At 37.2% G+C, this 12792-nt stretch overlaps 1 protein-coding gene across 1 annotated transcript in view; it reads left to right on the top strand.

The window, feature by feature from the left end:
- The window catches only part of USH2A (usherin), a 443094-nt gene that overhangs the window by 105004 nt on the left and 325298 nt on the right, over positions 1 to 12792 (top strand). The window contains exons 16-18 of the mRNA XM_038760847.1: positions 4079 to 4242; positions 8611 to 8769; positions 11949 to 12443. Coding sequence (XP_038616775.1) covers positions 4079 to 4242; positions 8611 to 8769; positions 11949 to 12443 — 818 coding nt within the window. The remainder of the gene's footprint in view (positions 1 to 4078; positions 4243 to 8610; positions 8770 to 11948; positions 12444 to 12792) is intronic.

Genomic DNA, 12792 nt, shown 5'->3' on the forward strand with positions numbered 1-12792 from the left:
TCTTAGTGCTGGGGTAGATAAAGGGTAACCAGGTTGTCCCACATGGGGCTCACAGTCTTAATCCCCATTTTACAGATGAGGTAACTGAGGCACAGAGAAGTTAAGTGACTTGCCTAAAGTCACACAGCAGACAAGAAGCTCACACGTAGTAGACAATTGAGAGAAGGGGAGAGAGGAAAAAAATCAGCAAAGAGTGGGACAAAAATATGAAATTAACTAGGAAGCATTATGATGTGAGGGGAAGCAGAACAAGATGTAGAAAGGCTACAATTTTGAGTATTTTACAGGGAGAAGCAGTGTGGCTTAGTGAAAACAGCCCAGGCTTGGGAGTCAGAGGTCATGGGTTCTAATCCCGGCTCTACCACTTCTCTTCTGTGTGACTTTGGGCAAGTCACTTCACTTCTCTGTGCCTCACTTACCTCATCTGTAAAATGAGGATTAAGACTGTGAGCCCCACCTGGAACAACCTGATTACCTTGTATCTATACCAGCACTTAGAACAGTGCTTGGCACTTAGTAAGCACTTAACAAATACCATCATTTATTCAGTGCTTTAGAACAGTGCTTGGCACATAGTAAGCACTTAACAAATACCATAATTATTATTATTATAACTGCCAGTTAGGAGTGGTTTAGAAGAATTGCTAAAGTGATACCGTTCATGAGAATGCTAATCGAACCTGCTCTTTTCTGTTTACTGGTAGATTTGGTTGGAAGAATAAGCCCTTGTGGCTCATGATGGAGACAAATTAACTGCTTTTCTTTTTGTATACGGAAAACAGCAAATTACACTAGGACCTGAAAGTTGTTATGGTCATGAGTGGTGGCAGAGATTAGAATTGCCTTACTCCTATTTTGTTCACAATAATGAACTGGTCAATAAACATCACAAATTGTTTATATAAATCTTGACAGATCACTGTTTATGAAATCCATTTAGCAACCGAGGTTTTCCCATAAGGTTGAAAAATGAAAAATTTAAACAGGTTACTAGAGAAGCACTAACTGCATCCAGAGAGTCAGTGCAATGAAGCTTTCTTTATATTAATATTATAAAAATCATTTATCCCAGTAAAATCAATATTGCAAGTCATCTAATTTTGGTGTTCCTCTTTTGATGTTTAAAATGCCTGTTATTTCATTGTGTATAATTCTGTTTAAATATGACATGCATTTCATTTAAAAAAGAGCTCTTGTAGTAGATTTGATAAACAGGCTAGAGGATGTAGATAGTAACACTAGTGTGGCTGGAAGTTTTGGAATAATTCTTTTATCTTAAATCACAAAAAAGTCCCTGGTGCCCTTTAGACTATGGAAACAAAGGAGACAACCACAGGCAAAATTTCCATTGACGTCAATCAAAACATTATCACGACAGTGAAACATGGGCCTCAATAGGGTATTATGGTACCAGGCCCAGTAACTTTTAATTACTCAATATATAGTCCAGTTTTTTGAAAGGGAGATTTATTCTATTTTGGTTTGGAAATTAATATCCTTTGGATATTAATTGAGGTAAAGTGGAATTAGTTCTGTAACAATTGGGTGGACGAAACTGTAACTTCATCAAGAAAAGGAAAAATGTTAAACTCTGAAAACTACTACTGCAAGTATACTGTATGCAAAATGAATTTGATTGTCTCATGAGTGAGTGGTAATGCATGCTGAGGTACCCAGGGGATCTACCTGTCTACTTGTTTTGTTTTGTTGTCTGTCTCCCCCTTTTAGACTGTGAGCCCGTTGTTGGGTAGGGACCATCTCTATATGTTGCTGATTTGTACTTCCCAAGTGCTTAGTACAGTACTCTGCACACAGTCAGAGCTCAATAAATACAATTGAATGAATGAATCTTTATTCCTGAGTAGTGTGGTCATATATACATATAGGCAAAAATGTTTCTTTCTCACTGTATATGCATTCAAACATTATATTAAAAATCTCACTGACCAAATAAACTAAAGAGCAACATGTACTGAAATTATGAACCAATGAAATATTGTTTCCCGGTGAATTATTTTATCTTTGTAATGCTTTTTTATTCATCCTTTGGCATTTAAGTAATCCATATAAAACCTCTATTTGAAGGGTGATTTTGATGCTTTGTTTTTAGATGAAAGGACTTAATATACTTGGGGGTAAAAAGTTACCCTTTTCTCTTGACTATGAAAGCCGGCAAAGTAAAGTATAGTGTTTTCCAAGAGAGAATGTATTTTATTTGTTCCCAAAGGGATATTAGTCCATAAAACAAATTTGCAGCTTATTTTGCAGCTTAGGCTTTTATCAGCCTTTTTAGGGGTGTTGAATGATTACCCAGGAGATCACACAGCAAGAGTGGCAACAGGGTAAAAAAAACTTTTATTTGGAAAAAAAAAAGTTTCTGGAAGGGCAGATGTTTAAATATAGGTGAGCTGCCTTTTCAATCTTGATTAAGCCATGACCTATTTTAGGAAAGGGTCCTCTGTTTCAATGTAGTTTCTGCTTTTTAAAAACGCATGATGGCTAAATTGTTTTAAATTAATCATTAGAATTTCATGACTAATCATAGTAATAAATTTTGAGCTAAGAAGTCCCATTCCTATCACAGTTGGCCAAATCGTAGTGCAGAGTTGTTCTTTTTTTTTTTTTTTCCGTCAACTTTGTGGCTCAGAAATTGCAGTTGGATTGAGTGTGCTTTGATGGATTGGCCACAATATTTACTTCATTGATTATAGTCAAAGTCTAGTTGACCTCAACTTGTTATGGCCTGTGACAGATAAAATGGAGTAGAAAGGAAAATATGACTTTTAAACTTTCTTGGGTAGAAAAGGCAGAGTGTTTTAACCTTAAGAAAGAAAACCTAACCAAAAACCACAACAAACTAAAGTTTGCCTAGTAGACTTCATTTGCTAAGATCAAAGCTTTTTGTGGGTAGGGAATGTGGCACTTATTTGTTCTGTACTTCCTAAGCACCAGATGCATCACACCAGATGGGGTTTGAATAAATGCTACTATTACTTTTACTACTGTTTGCTGAAAATGTATAAGATATTTATATGAGAAAGAACTCTTTAGACTCATCAGTAAATATTATCCAGCATTATTCACATCAAGAAAAACAGGTAATGTTGCATCAAAGGAGAATTATCTACATATAATGAATGTGGTGTACTGGAAAGGGACATCTCCTTTCCCTAAAGAGTTGGAATAGTTCTGTCAAACACAGAGGAAGCCACGAAGAAGCAGAACTGAAGAAGCAGAGAAGCAGCATGGCCTAGTGGATAGAGCATGGACCAGAGAGTAGAAGGACCTGGGTTCTAATCCAGCTCCCCCACTTGTCTGCTTTGTGACCTTGAGCAAGTCACTTAAATTCTCTGTGCTTCTGTTACCTTATCTGAAAAATAGGGATTAAGACTGTGAGCCCCCTGTGGGACATGGACTGCATCCAATCTGATTAGCTTGTATCTACACCAGTGTTTAGTACGATACCCGGTACATAGTAAGTCCTAAGCAAATACCATAAAAACAAAAATCATGAGCACCTGCTGCAGTTATGGGGGATGCTGGATTATTTTGGGTGTGGAAGAAGAGAAGAGTTTGACTTCATGAGAAGAACAATTATGTTGCTCCTTTTTCCCCGAGAAAATGGCCATTATAATGAGATTGGAAATAATTTAGTATTATCAAGCAATGTAAAGACAAAATCAGCCATGGCGTGCAGGAAATGTAACAGCATTGTCCGAGTTGGAAGACATGTGTCCTAGTAAAAGTATCAGTCCTATGTGACTTTCTAGATTCGATAATTTAAAAAGTATTTTAAGTACTATCAAGCCCCTTAAAATGGTCATAGTATGGTCACTTGAATTTGGGGGCGGGGGCATGGAGAGTGGGGAGAAGAATAGAGCCTAAGAGACAGCTCCAGAAAGCTGACTGCTGCAAATGGTGGTTGTCGCCTAATGCGCTTACTGCTTGGTTTTATCTTGGGTTTCTCATTGGAGTTAATTGGACAAATCTACCATACAGAGATGGTAGTAAGACATAAGTAACCCTATTTCTGATCCATTGAAGGGAATACTAAACTTGGATTACTTATTCTTCTTAGGTGTCAGCCTTGTAGTTGCCACCTTGCTGGATCCTTGAATAGAACCTGCCATTCTCTTACTGGCCAGTGTTTCTGTAAGTTGTTTGTCACGGGCATAAAGTGTGACACTTGCATTCGTGGAGCAAGTCATTTGGACATCCACAACCAATTTGGTTGCAGCAAAAGTAAGTGACCACTGGGCAAAGGTTATGTGCAATTTAAGCAGCAATAAGTGAAGCCAATTGAAGAACAGGAAAGTCTGACATATAGAATGTGGGAAAGAGCTACTTTCTGTCTATGAAGACAGAGGAAATGGGGGTGAGTTGTTGCATGAGGAAGGTTATGTGCCATCAAGATGCTATTCCCCATCTTTATGGCTGCCTTATATAAACGAATTTTAGGGAAACTTCCATTCCATCTTCACGCTGTTCCTTGTTCCTGAGGCTTTTTTGTTCAACTTAACCTGCTATCCTGTTATCAATCAATCATATTGAGTGTTTACTGTGTGTAGAGAGCTGTACTAAGCACTTGGGAGCATGCAGTGTAACAAAGCGCATGCACCACAAAACTTCAACCCTGATTCTCCTTAAATCCTGGAGGACACTTGTGGAGATTTAACTTTCTCTCTTAGTATCAAAATATTTTAAAGTTGGTATTCTTTCAATCTACAGTTTCAGTCTCTGAAACTTTCTGCTAATACTAATCGTAGTTGTTTTAGCATGGGCAATTTTTTCTGGCAAAAATTAAACAAGTCCTTTGCCATCTTTCCTTTTCTGTTAGAGCAGATGTGTTTATGCTCTCTTGCATTCTATTTTGATTTATTTTTATACTATCTGCTAAACATTGTCCCTAAATATGAAATTCCCTTCAAGATAGTATATTTAAATCGATGTTTGGTGAAGTCTCTTATGCTGCTCTAAAGATAGACCCCAAATCAGTATTTCATCAATTTAATATTCTATTTTGTCCCTTCTACATTATCTAGTACTTGACTCTCATGGAGAACTTAAGAAACATAATTTTATGTAAGAGTGCTGCCTTGTGAAACTGTGCCTTCCTAATGATCTTCTGAATATAAGCATCAGCTTACTTGGTACTTTCAGTGGTGAATTTATCCATAAAGTTAATGATACATTCTTTTGACCATATATTACCAGAATGTGATTTCTTTTTAAGGTCATTTTTCTATCTGTTGCATTACTTCCCCATGTCTTCGAATACCTCTTGATATCACTCTTCAGTATGCATCCTGTCTTTTTCTGGCAAGTTGTTCACTCTTTCTTTAACTTCACATTAAACATGCTTATAATCCACAAATTGCAGTTTCCGTATCTGCAAATGTTCTAGTCTATTGTAAGATCCCTTGATTGTAGTGATTTTTCTAATATAGAGAGTTTAAGTATTACTTTCAAATATCCATGTAGTTCAGGTTAATTTTCAACCTGCTGTAAATATGTTCTACAGCTTTTGCATATCTAGCATCACTCTACATCAGTTCTATTTAGTATTAACTTTATACTCTGGTTTATTGTATTTCCATTCAGTTTTATGTTTCCTTTCATCGCATCTCCCTGTACAAACCCAAACAGTGATTCTTTCTTATTGTAAATTGATCATGCAGGTTGTTGCCACTTTTAGTAGGTTGTTTCTATTATTTCCTTTTTTATTCCAAATATCTTTTGCTATTTCAAATAGATGTAAAATAATCATAGCTATCTAAGATCTTGCCAACAGTGGGACATCAATGACAACATTTTGGGCAAATTAATGCCATTTCCATTCTCACTGTATTTTCTTAGTTTTTTTCTTTCACCTCAACCAAATTCTTCTTGTCTTCTGCCATATAACTTTAGCTGTTTTGTTTTCCATCAAAATCATATGTTATGAATTAATTTCAACAGCTGACATAGTGTAATGGTTTTGATCAAGTCCAATTCATCCAGATCCAGTAGGTTTCTCATTACAATACATTTGATTTTAGCTTTGTCTTAAATTAACTGATGTGTTAAACATGCTGCAAAGCATTCACCTTTGTCTGATATTTTATACAAAATTAAATCTTTTCATTGTTTCATTGTCCTATAAGCAGGGCTCCTGTAATTTCTGGGTTTGGGTATTCTTTTCAGACTTTTAATATGTACTGCACAATGAGACAATTGCTTCCCCTGTTAATATTTTCAAATTTTACAGCTCTTTGAGGCACTTCTCTGAGATTTTCATCCAGTTGCTCTCTATAAGTCAAATTCTTGTGAAATATGCTTTTTTTAAATGGCATTTAGGCGCTTACTATGTGCCAGCAACTACTAAGCTCTGGGGTACAGATTTTACAGGTGAGGTAACTGAGGTAGAGAAGTAAAGTGACTGGCCCAAAATCACACAGCAGACATGTGGCATTGCTGGGATTGAAACCCAGATCCGTCTGTCTTTGTCCCATGCTCTATCCCCTAGGCCATGCTGCTTCCAGTCCATTTCCATTTAAAATTGCTGTGTGTTTTTTAGCCATCCCATGTTTAAAATAGTTATCTTTCTTTACATCATCTGCATTTAATTCAGTCCTGGTACTATGGTATGTAGCTTCATTGAAACAAAGCAGTCAATGCATATTGTATTCAACAACCCATAACACATTTATAGATTTTATTTTAGGTACCAGTGAAAGTTTCACACACTCTTCTCTACTTGTGCTGCATTTCTTTGTTGGCTGCCTTCTGCAGAAGTACTTATTTCCTATCTAACTTCCTTGACTCTTTAAGATATATTGATTTTTTTCCCAACACTTGGTAAATAGTGCTTTCTCCCAAGTCTGTCTATATTTTTCTTTAAGGAAAAGCATTTTCAAGTTTTTTCCAACATCAAATTGTTGTGTTTTTTTAAGTGTTTTGTATGTATTTTTCATCAAATGTTTATGGATGCATGACACATTTTAGGTGCTGCACATAATTAAGATGAAAGGCCTGGGCTCTGGTTTCAGAATATTTTCAGAATAACAAACCACATAAACAAAATACAAATTAAGAGTTTCTTCTGAAACACAAGGATGCAAGGGATGAGGGAATGAGAGGATATTGAACAAACCACTATGACACAGATAATTACAGCGTTTTCAGCGTAGATCATCTCAGAATATACTAGTCTGTTAGCATATAATGCCTTTTGACTGCCAAAATTATTTTACTAGGATGTAAAAGATAATGCTTTGGAAATTATTTGCATACCTGGGCCCAAATTATCATTTTTTTTGCTGGTTCAAACTTTTGTGGCTATTTGCTATTTATGGTGTCTTCACTTAAAAATATATTTGCATTGTTATAGCCAATATTTTGGATCTTGAGAATACATTAATACAGTTCCTAAGGGAAAGTATGCTTTTCCATACCACTATTTTCAAAGAGCCAATTAAGGCTGATTAACAGGACTTAACAGTAATGGCATATGCCTGTCTCCTCCTCTAGACTGCCAGCTCGGTCTGGGTAGGGAATGTGTCTACTAACTCTGTTACATTGTAGTCTCCCAATCACTAAATACAGTGCTCTGCACAGAATTTATAGTCAATAAATATCACCGACTTATGGACGGACAAACTCCAAAGTGGGTTCTGCTGGCCAGACCTCTTTTCCATGTCTACTCCTGCTTCTCCCCATGGGAGGTGAACCTAAAGTTCAGCCTATTTCTTTCTCAGTCCCGCCCATCTGAACCAACCCCTCTGGCCACTGCCATTGGTATTATTCCCTAGGGAGAGGGAAGATCCAACACTTCCCTTACCCTCTTCCCGCTTTTGCCAGCCAAATCCGTAGCTCTTGTTATCAGGATGAGAGAGCATATGTTTGTTTGCTGGGAGTGTCTATCTCTCTAATTTCTGAGGAAAATGGGTGTTCCTTGCTCAGTATCGGACTTACTTTGGAAGGGTGGGAATCCAAGTCAAAGGAAAATTTATGGCTTTTATGGAAATTCCTAGAAAATTGAATTGTATTTCAGATACTATGTCTATAATCCTAAACTAGGCTTCTTTTACTATAACATGCTGAGATTGCTACTTGCTAATAAGAATGCTGTTCATAATACAAAATGCTGTTCATAATACAAATCCACCAAATTTGGTTACTTATTTTTGGCATTGCTGAATAAAAACAAGGTGGCCTTGGGGTTTAATTGAAGGGAAAACTCATGAGAAATGATTAGATTTTACTTTTTAAAGTTGATTAAGTACAAAGATAAGCACTATCCATCTTTAGATAATTTTCTAAAACAAGGGCAAAGAGAAAAAGCTCTTAGAAAATGGTAGTATTTATGATGTTGAACTTCTGTGGGTTTTCCAAGTTTATTTATGTCAGATGCTTTGACCTACAAATTTGTTTTATGTACATAGATAAAAAGCTTTGTTTTAGAGTACTCTTGATACATTAGCTTTGTTTATTAATGTCTTGGTAAACCACATGTCTTCTTGATAAAGCTATTCTGTACCAGAAAGACCTCTTTCCTGAATATTTCACTTGAATTACTTGTATGTTTATTGATTGCCTTTGTTTAAAAATGTTCTGTTTATTGTAATTTAGCTCCATCTCAGCAACCTCCACCCAGAGGACAAGTTCTAAGTTCTTCTCATATCAGTCTTTCCTGGAGCCCACCTGATTCCCCTAATACCCACTGGCTGGTTTACAGAATATTCAGAGATGGCTCTGAAATTTACACAGCTGCGGATCAATATCCTTATAGTAAGTTTTACTCATTGAAAATGAGAAAGAGGAGCAGTGCAAAATTCACATCCACCTTATTCTCTTGTCACACAACTTTCAACTTTCCACAGAAAGTATTTCATTGTGTCCTGAAATAAACATACAAAAATTCAAGGTAATTCAGTAAAAATAGTTCATTTTAAAGGCGCTGAAACTAAGCTACAAAAGAGAACACTAGACCACATGGCCTCTAGGGTATTAGAAGGCAATGGGAAACACCTTCCAGACTGCTGTTTTTCATACATAATCTCAAGACTGGTTTTGGTGGATGAACTTTTAAATCTGAGGTGTGTAGCCCATTTCTGATTAACTTTGGAAATAATATGCAGTGTCATTTTTACCATTTTTTCAGTATTTAGGTTCTTAGCCACCTTTCTATTTAATCTCTTCTATTCTCTAAACTCAATGCTGATAAGAAGTCTAGGCAAAAGAGAGGTCCCAATTTAAATGGCTATATTGCACCTGTCTTCTATGCTACTAATTCCTTTTTTTCCAATGGTATTCATTAAGTGCTTACTATGTGCTAGGCACTGAACTAAGTGCTGAGGTAGATACAAGGTAACCAGGTTGGACACAATCCACGTGCCACATGGGGTGCCTAGTTTTAATCCCCATTTTATAGATGAGGTACAGAGAAGTTAAGTGGCTTGCCCAAGGTCACACAGCAGGCAAAGGGAAGAGCTGGAGATAGAACCTAGTTCTTTCTGACTCCCAGACTTCAACATCATATGAAGTGTAAATTCATTTATTCAATTGTATTTATTGAGCACTTACTGTGCAGAGAGACTGTACTAAATGCTTGGGAGAGTCCAATATAACAATGAACAGACACAGTCCCTGCCCACAATGTGCTAAATGTCATTTGTTTTGTTTTGTTTTGTTACACATTAGTCAGATTTCCTTAACTTGATATTTGATGAACAAGGAAGAAGGCTTTGCACAAGACATATATTTTTTGTCCCCTGTTTTCAAAGATGACACACTGACTGGTGTTACCTTTTTGAAAAATGATAAAATTGGGCAACAGGTTATGCTGTTTTCCTTTTATATTAATGGGGAAACTTAAGTTTGGAAACTCTGTTCCTATCGGCGCAAGGGAAAATAGAGTTCACCATGGTAACAAAGTAATCATTTTATAGTACATTATAAGCAAAATATGGTACTTTGACATTCTTTCCTGATTGCATTAAAATAGTGTCTAAATAACAGTTCCTTACCCAGTAAATGTATACTAGTTGCCTAATCAGACATTTACATAATCCTATTTAGCAAGCCATTATTTTCTAAAACCATACTTCTGGTAAAAATATTACGTTTCTGACATTTCTTGACAATCACTGTAATTAATGATGTGAAAATCATCTGCATGATGGCATTTGAACAGAAAGGCCAATTTGTTAACACTGTCAGAACTTTGTATCATTCTAATAATATCTTGATGTTTATTACTTTTTCCATGAGTGTGTAGCATTTATAATATATGAAGAAAGCACTGCTCATGTACAGCTGGGTGATCCAAATCTTATTGTTAAATAAAAGAGTGTAGAATTACAGTTGGAGGAGCACTGAACTTTTCAAGGAAAATTAACAGTGTTGAGTTCTAAACTAGCCTGATGATTTCAGTGAGGAAAAATATAGAATGCTTCATTAAAATGGCTTTTAGGAATTTGCTAGCTGGACTGGCAGACCATGGAATCCTGAGGAAGTATCTCTTTCTAAGTTAAAGATACCTAGAAATGCTCCCGATTTGGGGGTGTACAGGGGGGAATAAGCAGCTTTAGAGCTCAAATTTATTGTGCTGCACATAGATATTTACAGGTAAGGAATGTCTTCTAAATGCTTTTTGTGGCATCTGAAGACTTTACGGAATGGACATGCCAAAGGCAGTGGCCTATGCTAGATGACCTTTGACACCACCTTCAAGTTTCGTAATTATGTAGCAAATTAGGAAGAAGCTCACCCACGCAAATGGACCTAGATGGTAGGAGGGAGGGCACATCAGGGAATGGGAGTGGAAATTTAAACATGATGAGGAAGAATGAAGAAATGGGGAAAATACTACTATACACATAGGATAGAGAAGAACATAAATGACCATTCTTTGGATTTGTAATTTGGGTCAATCTAGCCTAAGCAAGACTTCCACCAATTGGGAATTTAAGGCAAGAGTGCTTCATGAGGGAGGGAGCTAATTGTTTTTGTGATCTTGTGCTAGCATTTGGTACACTTTCAAAATTGAAATGGAAAAATGGCTAGGCAAGGGAAATCCAAAAGTGAAAAATTGTCTAAAAACTGCACTGAATAGAAATTATGGATCACTGTGAGATTATAATTGAAATGCCAGTACCTAGGCGAGTCATTGCATTCTTTGTGATGACGAGATGAAAGCAAGAAGTGACAACTAGACTAGCTAAGTGTGGTTTTCAAAGTCCCATAAACAGACTTCTCCCATGTGCTCCAAGCCAAATTGCAGTAACTGGGGTCTGTTTCAAAAGAATTATCTGTTAGTGCTCTTTTATCTATTTTAGATTGAAGTGTATGCTTGTAAGCTTTGCCAAGTTCCTTTTTATATACCTGCCATGTTCCCATAGCTGTTGTATATGTACATGATAATTAGCACCTGGGTTAAGACAGTATTGCTTTTAAGTCTCTTCCAGGAAGCTTCTTGTGAACAGGGATCATGTCTACCAACTGTATTATGTTATGATCTCCCAAGAGTTTAGTACAGTGCTGAAGGACTGTGTAAGCGTCTGTGGCCATTTTGCGACCAGTTTTTGGCTTAGTGGATACAGCATGGGCCCGGGAGTCAGAAGGTCATGGGTTCTAATCCTGACTCTGCCACCTGGCTGCTGTGTGACCTTGGACAAGTCACTTCACTTCTCTGGGCCTCAATTCATCTCATCTTTAAAATGGGGATTTAGACTGTGAGCCCCATGTGGGACTGGGACTGTATCCAACCCAATTTGCTTGTATCCACCCCAGCGCTTAGTATAGTGTCTGGCACATAGTAAGCACTTAACAAATACCACAATTACTATTATTGTTACAGTGCTGTACACACAGTAAGCACTCAATCAATGCCACTGTTTGGATTACAGAACTGCTGGAGGCTGAATGAAAAGGAAAGCTATTTGCAATTTTTTGTTGGTTTATTTCAGTGATTCAGAACTTCTCCGATACAGCACTGTTGCCATACACCTCTTATAGCTACTACATCGAGACCAGTAATGTGCATGGTTCCACGAGAAGTTCGACTGTGACTTTCCGGACAAAATCTGGGACCCCCAAAGGAAACTTGCACTTAGATGTCATCCTTCCTGTTGGCCCACGTTCTGTGACCTTGAACTGGACAGCTCCTTCCAATCATTCTGGCCCTCTAGAAAAATATGTTCTGACATGTGCTGCTTCAATGGGGCTAGATCCCTGTTCTTCTTACGAAGGTCTCAAAACTTCAGCAACTATTTGGAATCTAATTCCGTTTACAAAATACAGTTTCTCCCTTCTGGCCTGTACAAGTGGGGGCTGTTTGCAAAGTCTGCCAGTTGTAGCCACGACTGCCCAGGCACCGCCAATGGGGCAGAACCCACCAGTCGTGCAGAAGACCGGCCCTACGGAACTGTATGTAGAATGGTCGCCGCCAACAGAACCAAATGGTAGGAATCCAAGTGGACAAATTCCATGCTCTAAGTTGCTACTCAAATGTATGTCTGGGAGTTTGGCATTGTGGGGTGAGAATCTGGTACAAAATGTTAAGAATGGATTGTAGTCTTTAAGAATAGGGTTGGTTGAAAAAGATGAAAGCAATTTGTTGTCTTGGTCAGGAGAGCAAATGCATTTCTTTTTGTCTAATCAAAATTGTGTTCAATTAAACGGTCTGCTAAAAGGCTAACATTATCTTTGCTCTTAATGACATCTGTCACAACAGGAATGATGTTTATAATTTGAAGCTCACTTGTAAAATGCATTATATTTGACTGTGTCACAAGTTAGGTCACCCAGATA

Source organism: Tachyglossus aculeatus, chromosome 19 (genome assembly GCF_015852505.1).
Source record: "Tachyglossus aculeatus isolate mTacAcu1 chromosome 19, mTacAcu1.pri, whole genome shotgun sequence".
Lineage (NCBI taxonomy): Eukaryota > Metazoa > Chordata > Mammalia > Monotremata > Tachyglossidae > Tachyglossus > Tachyglossus aculeatus.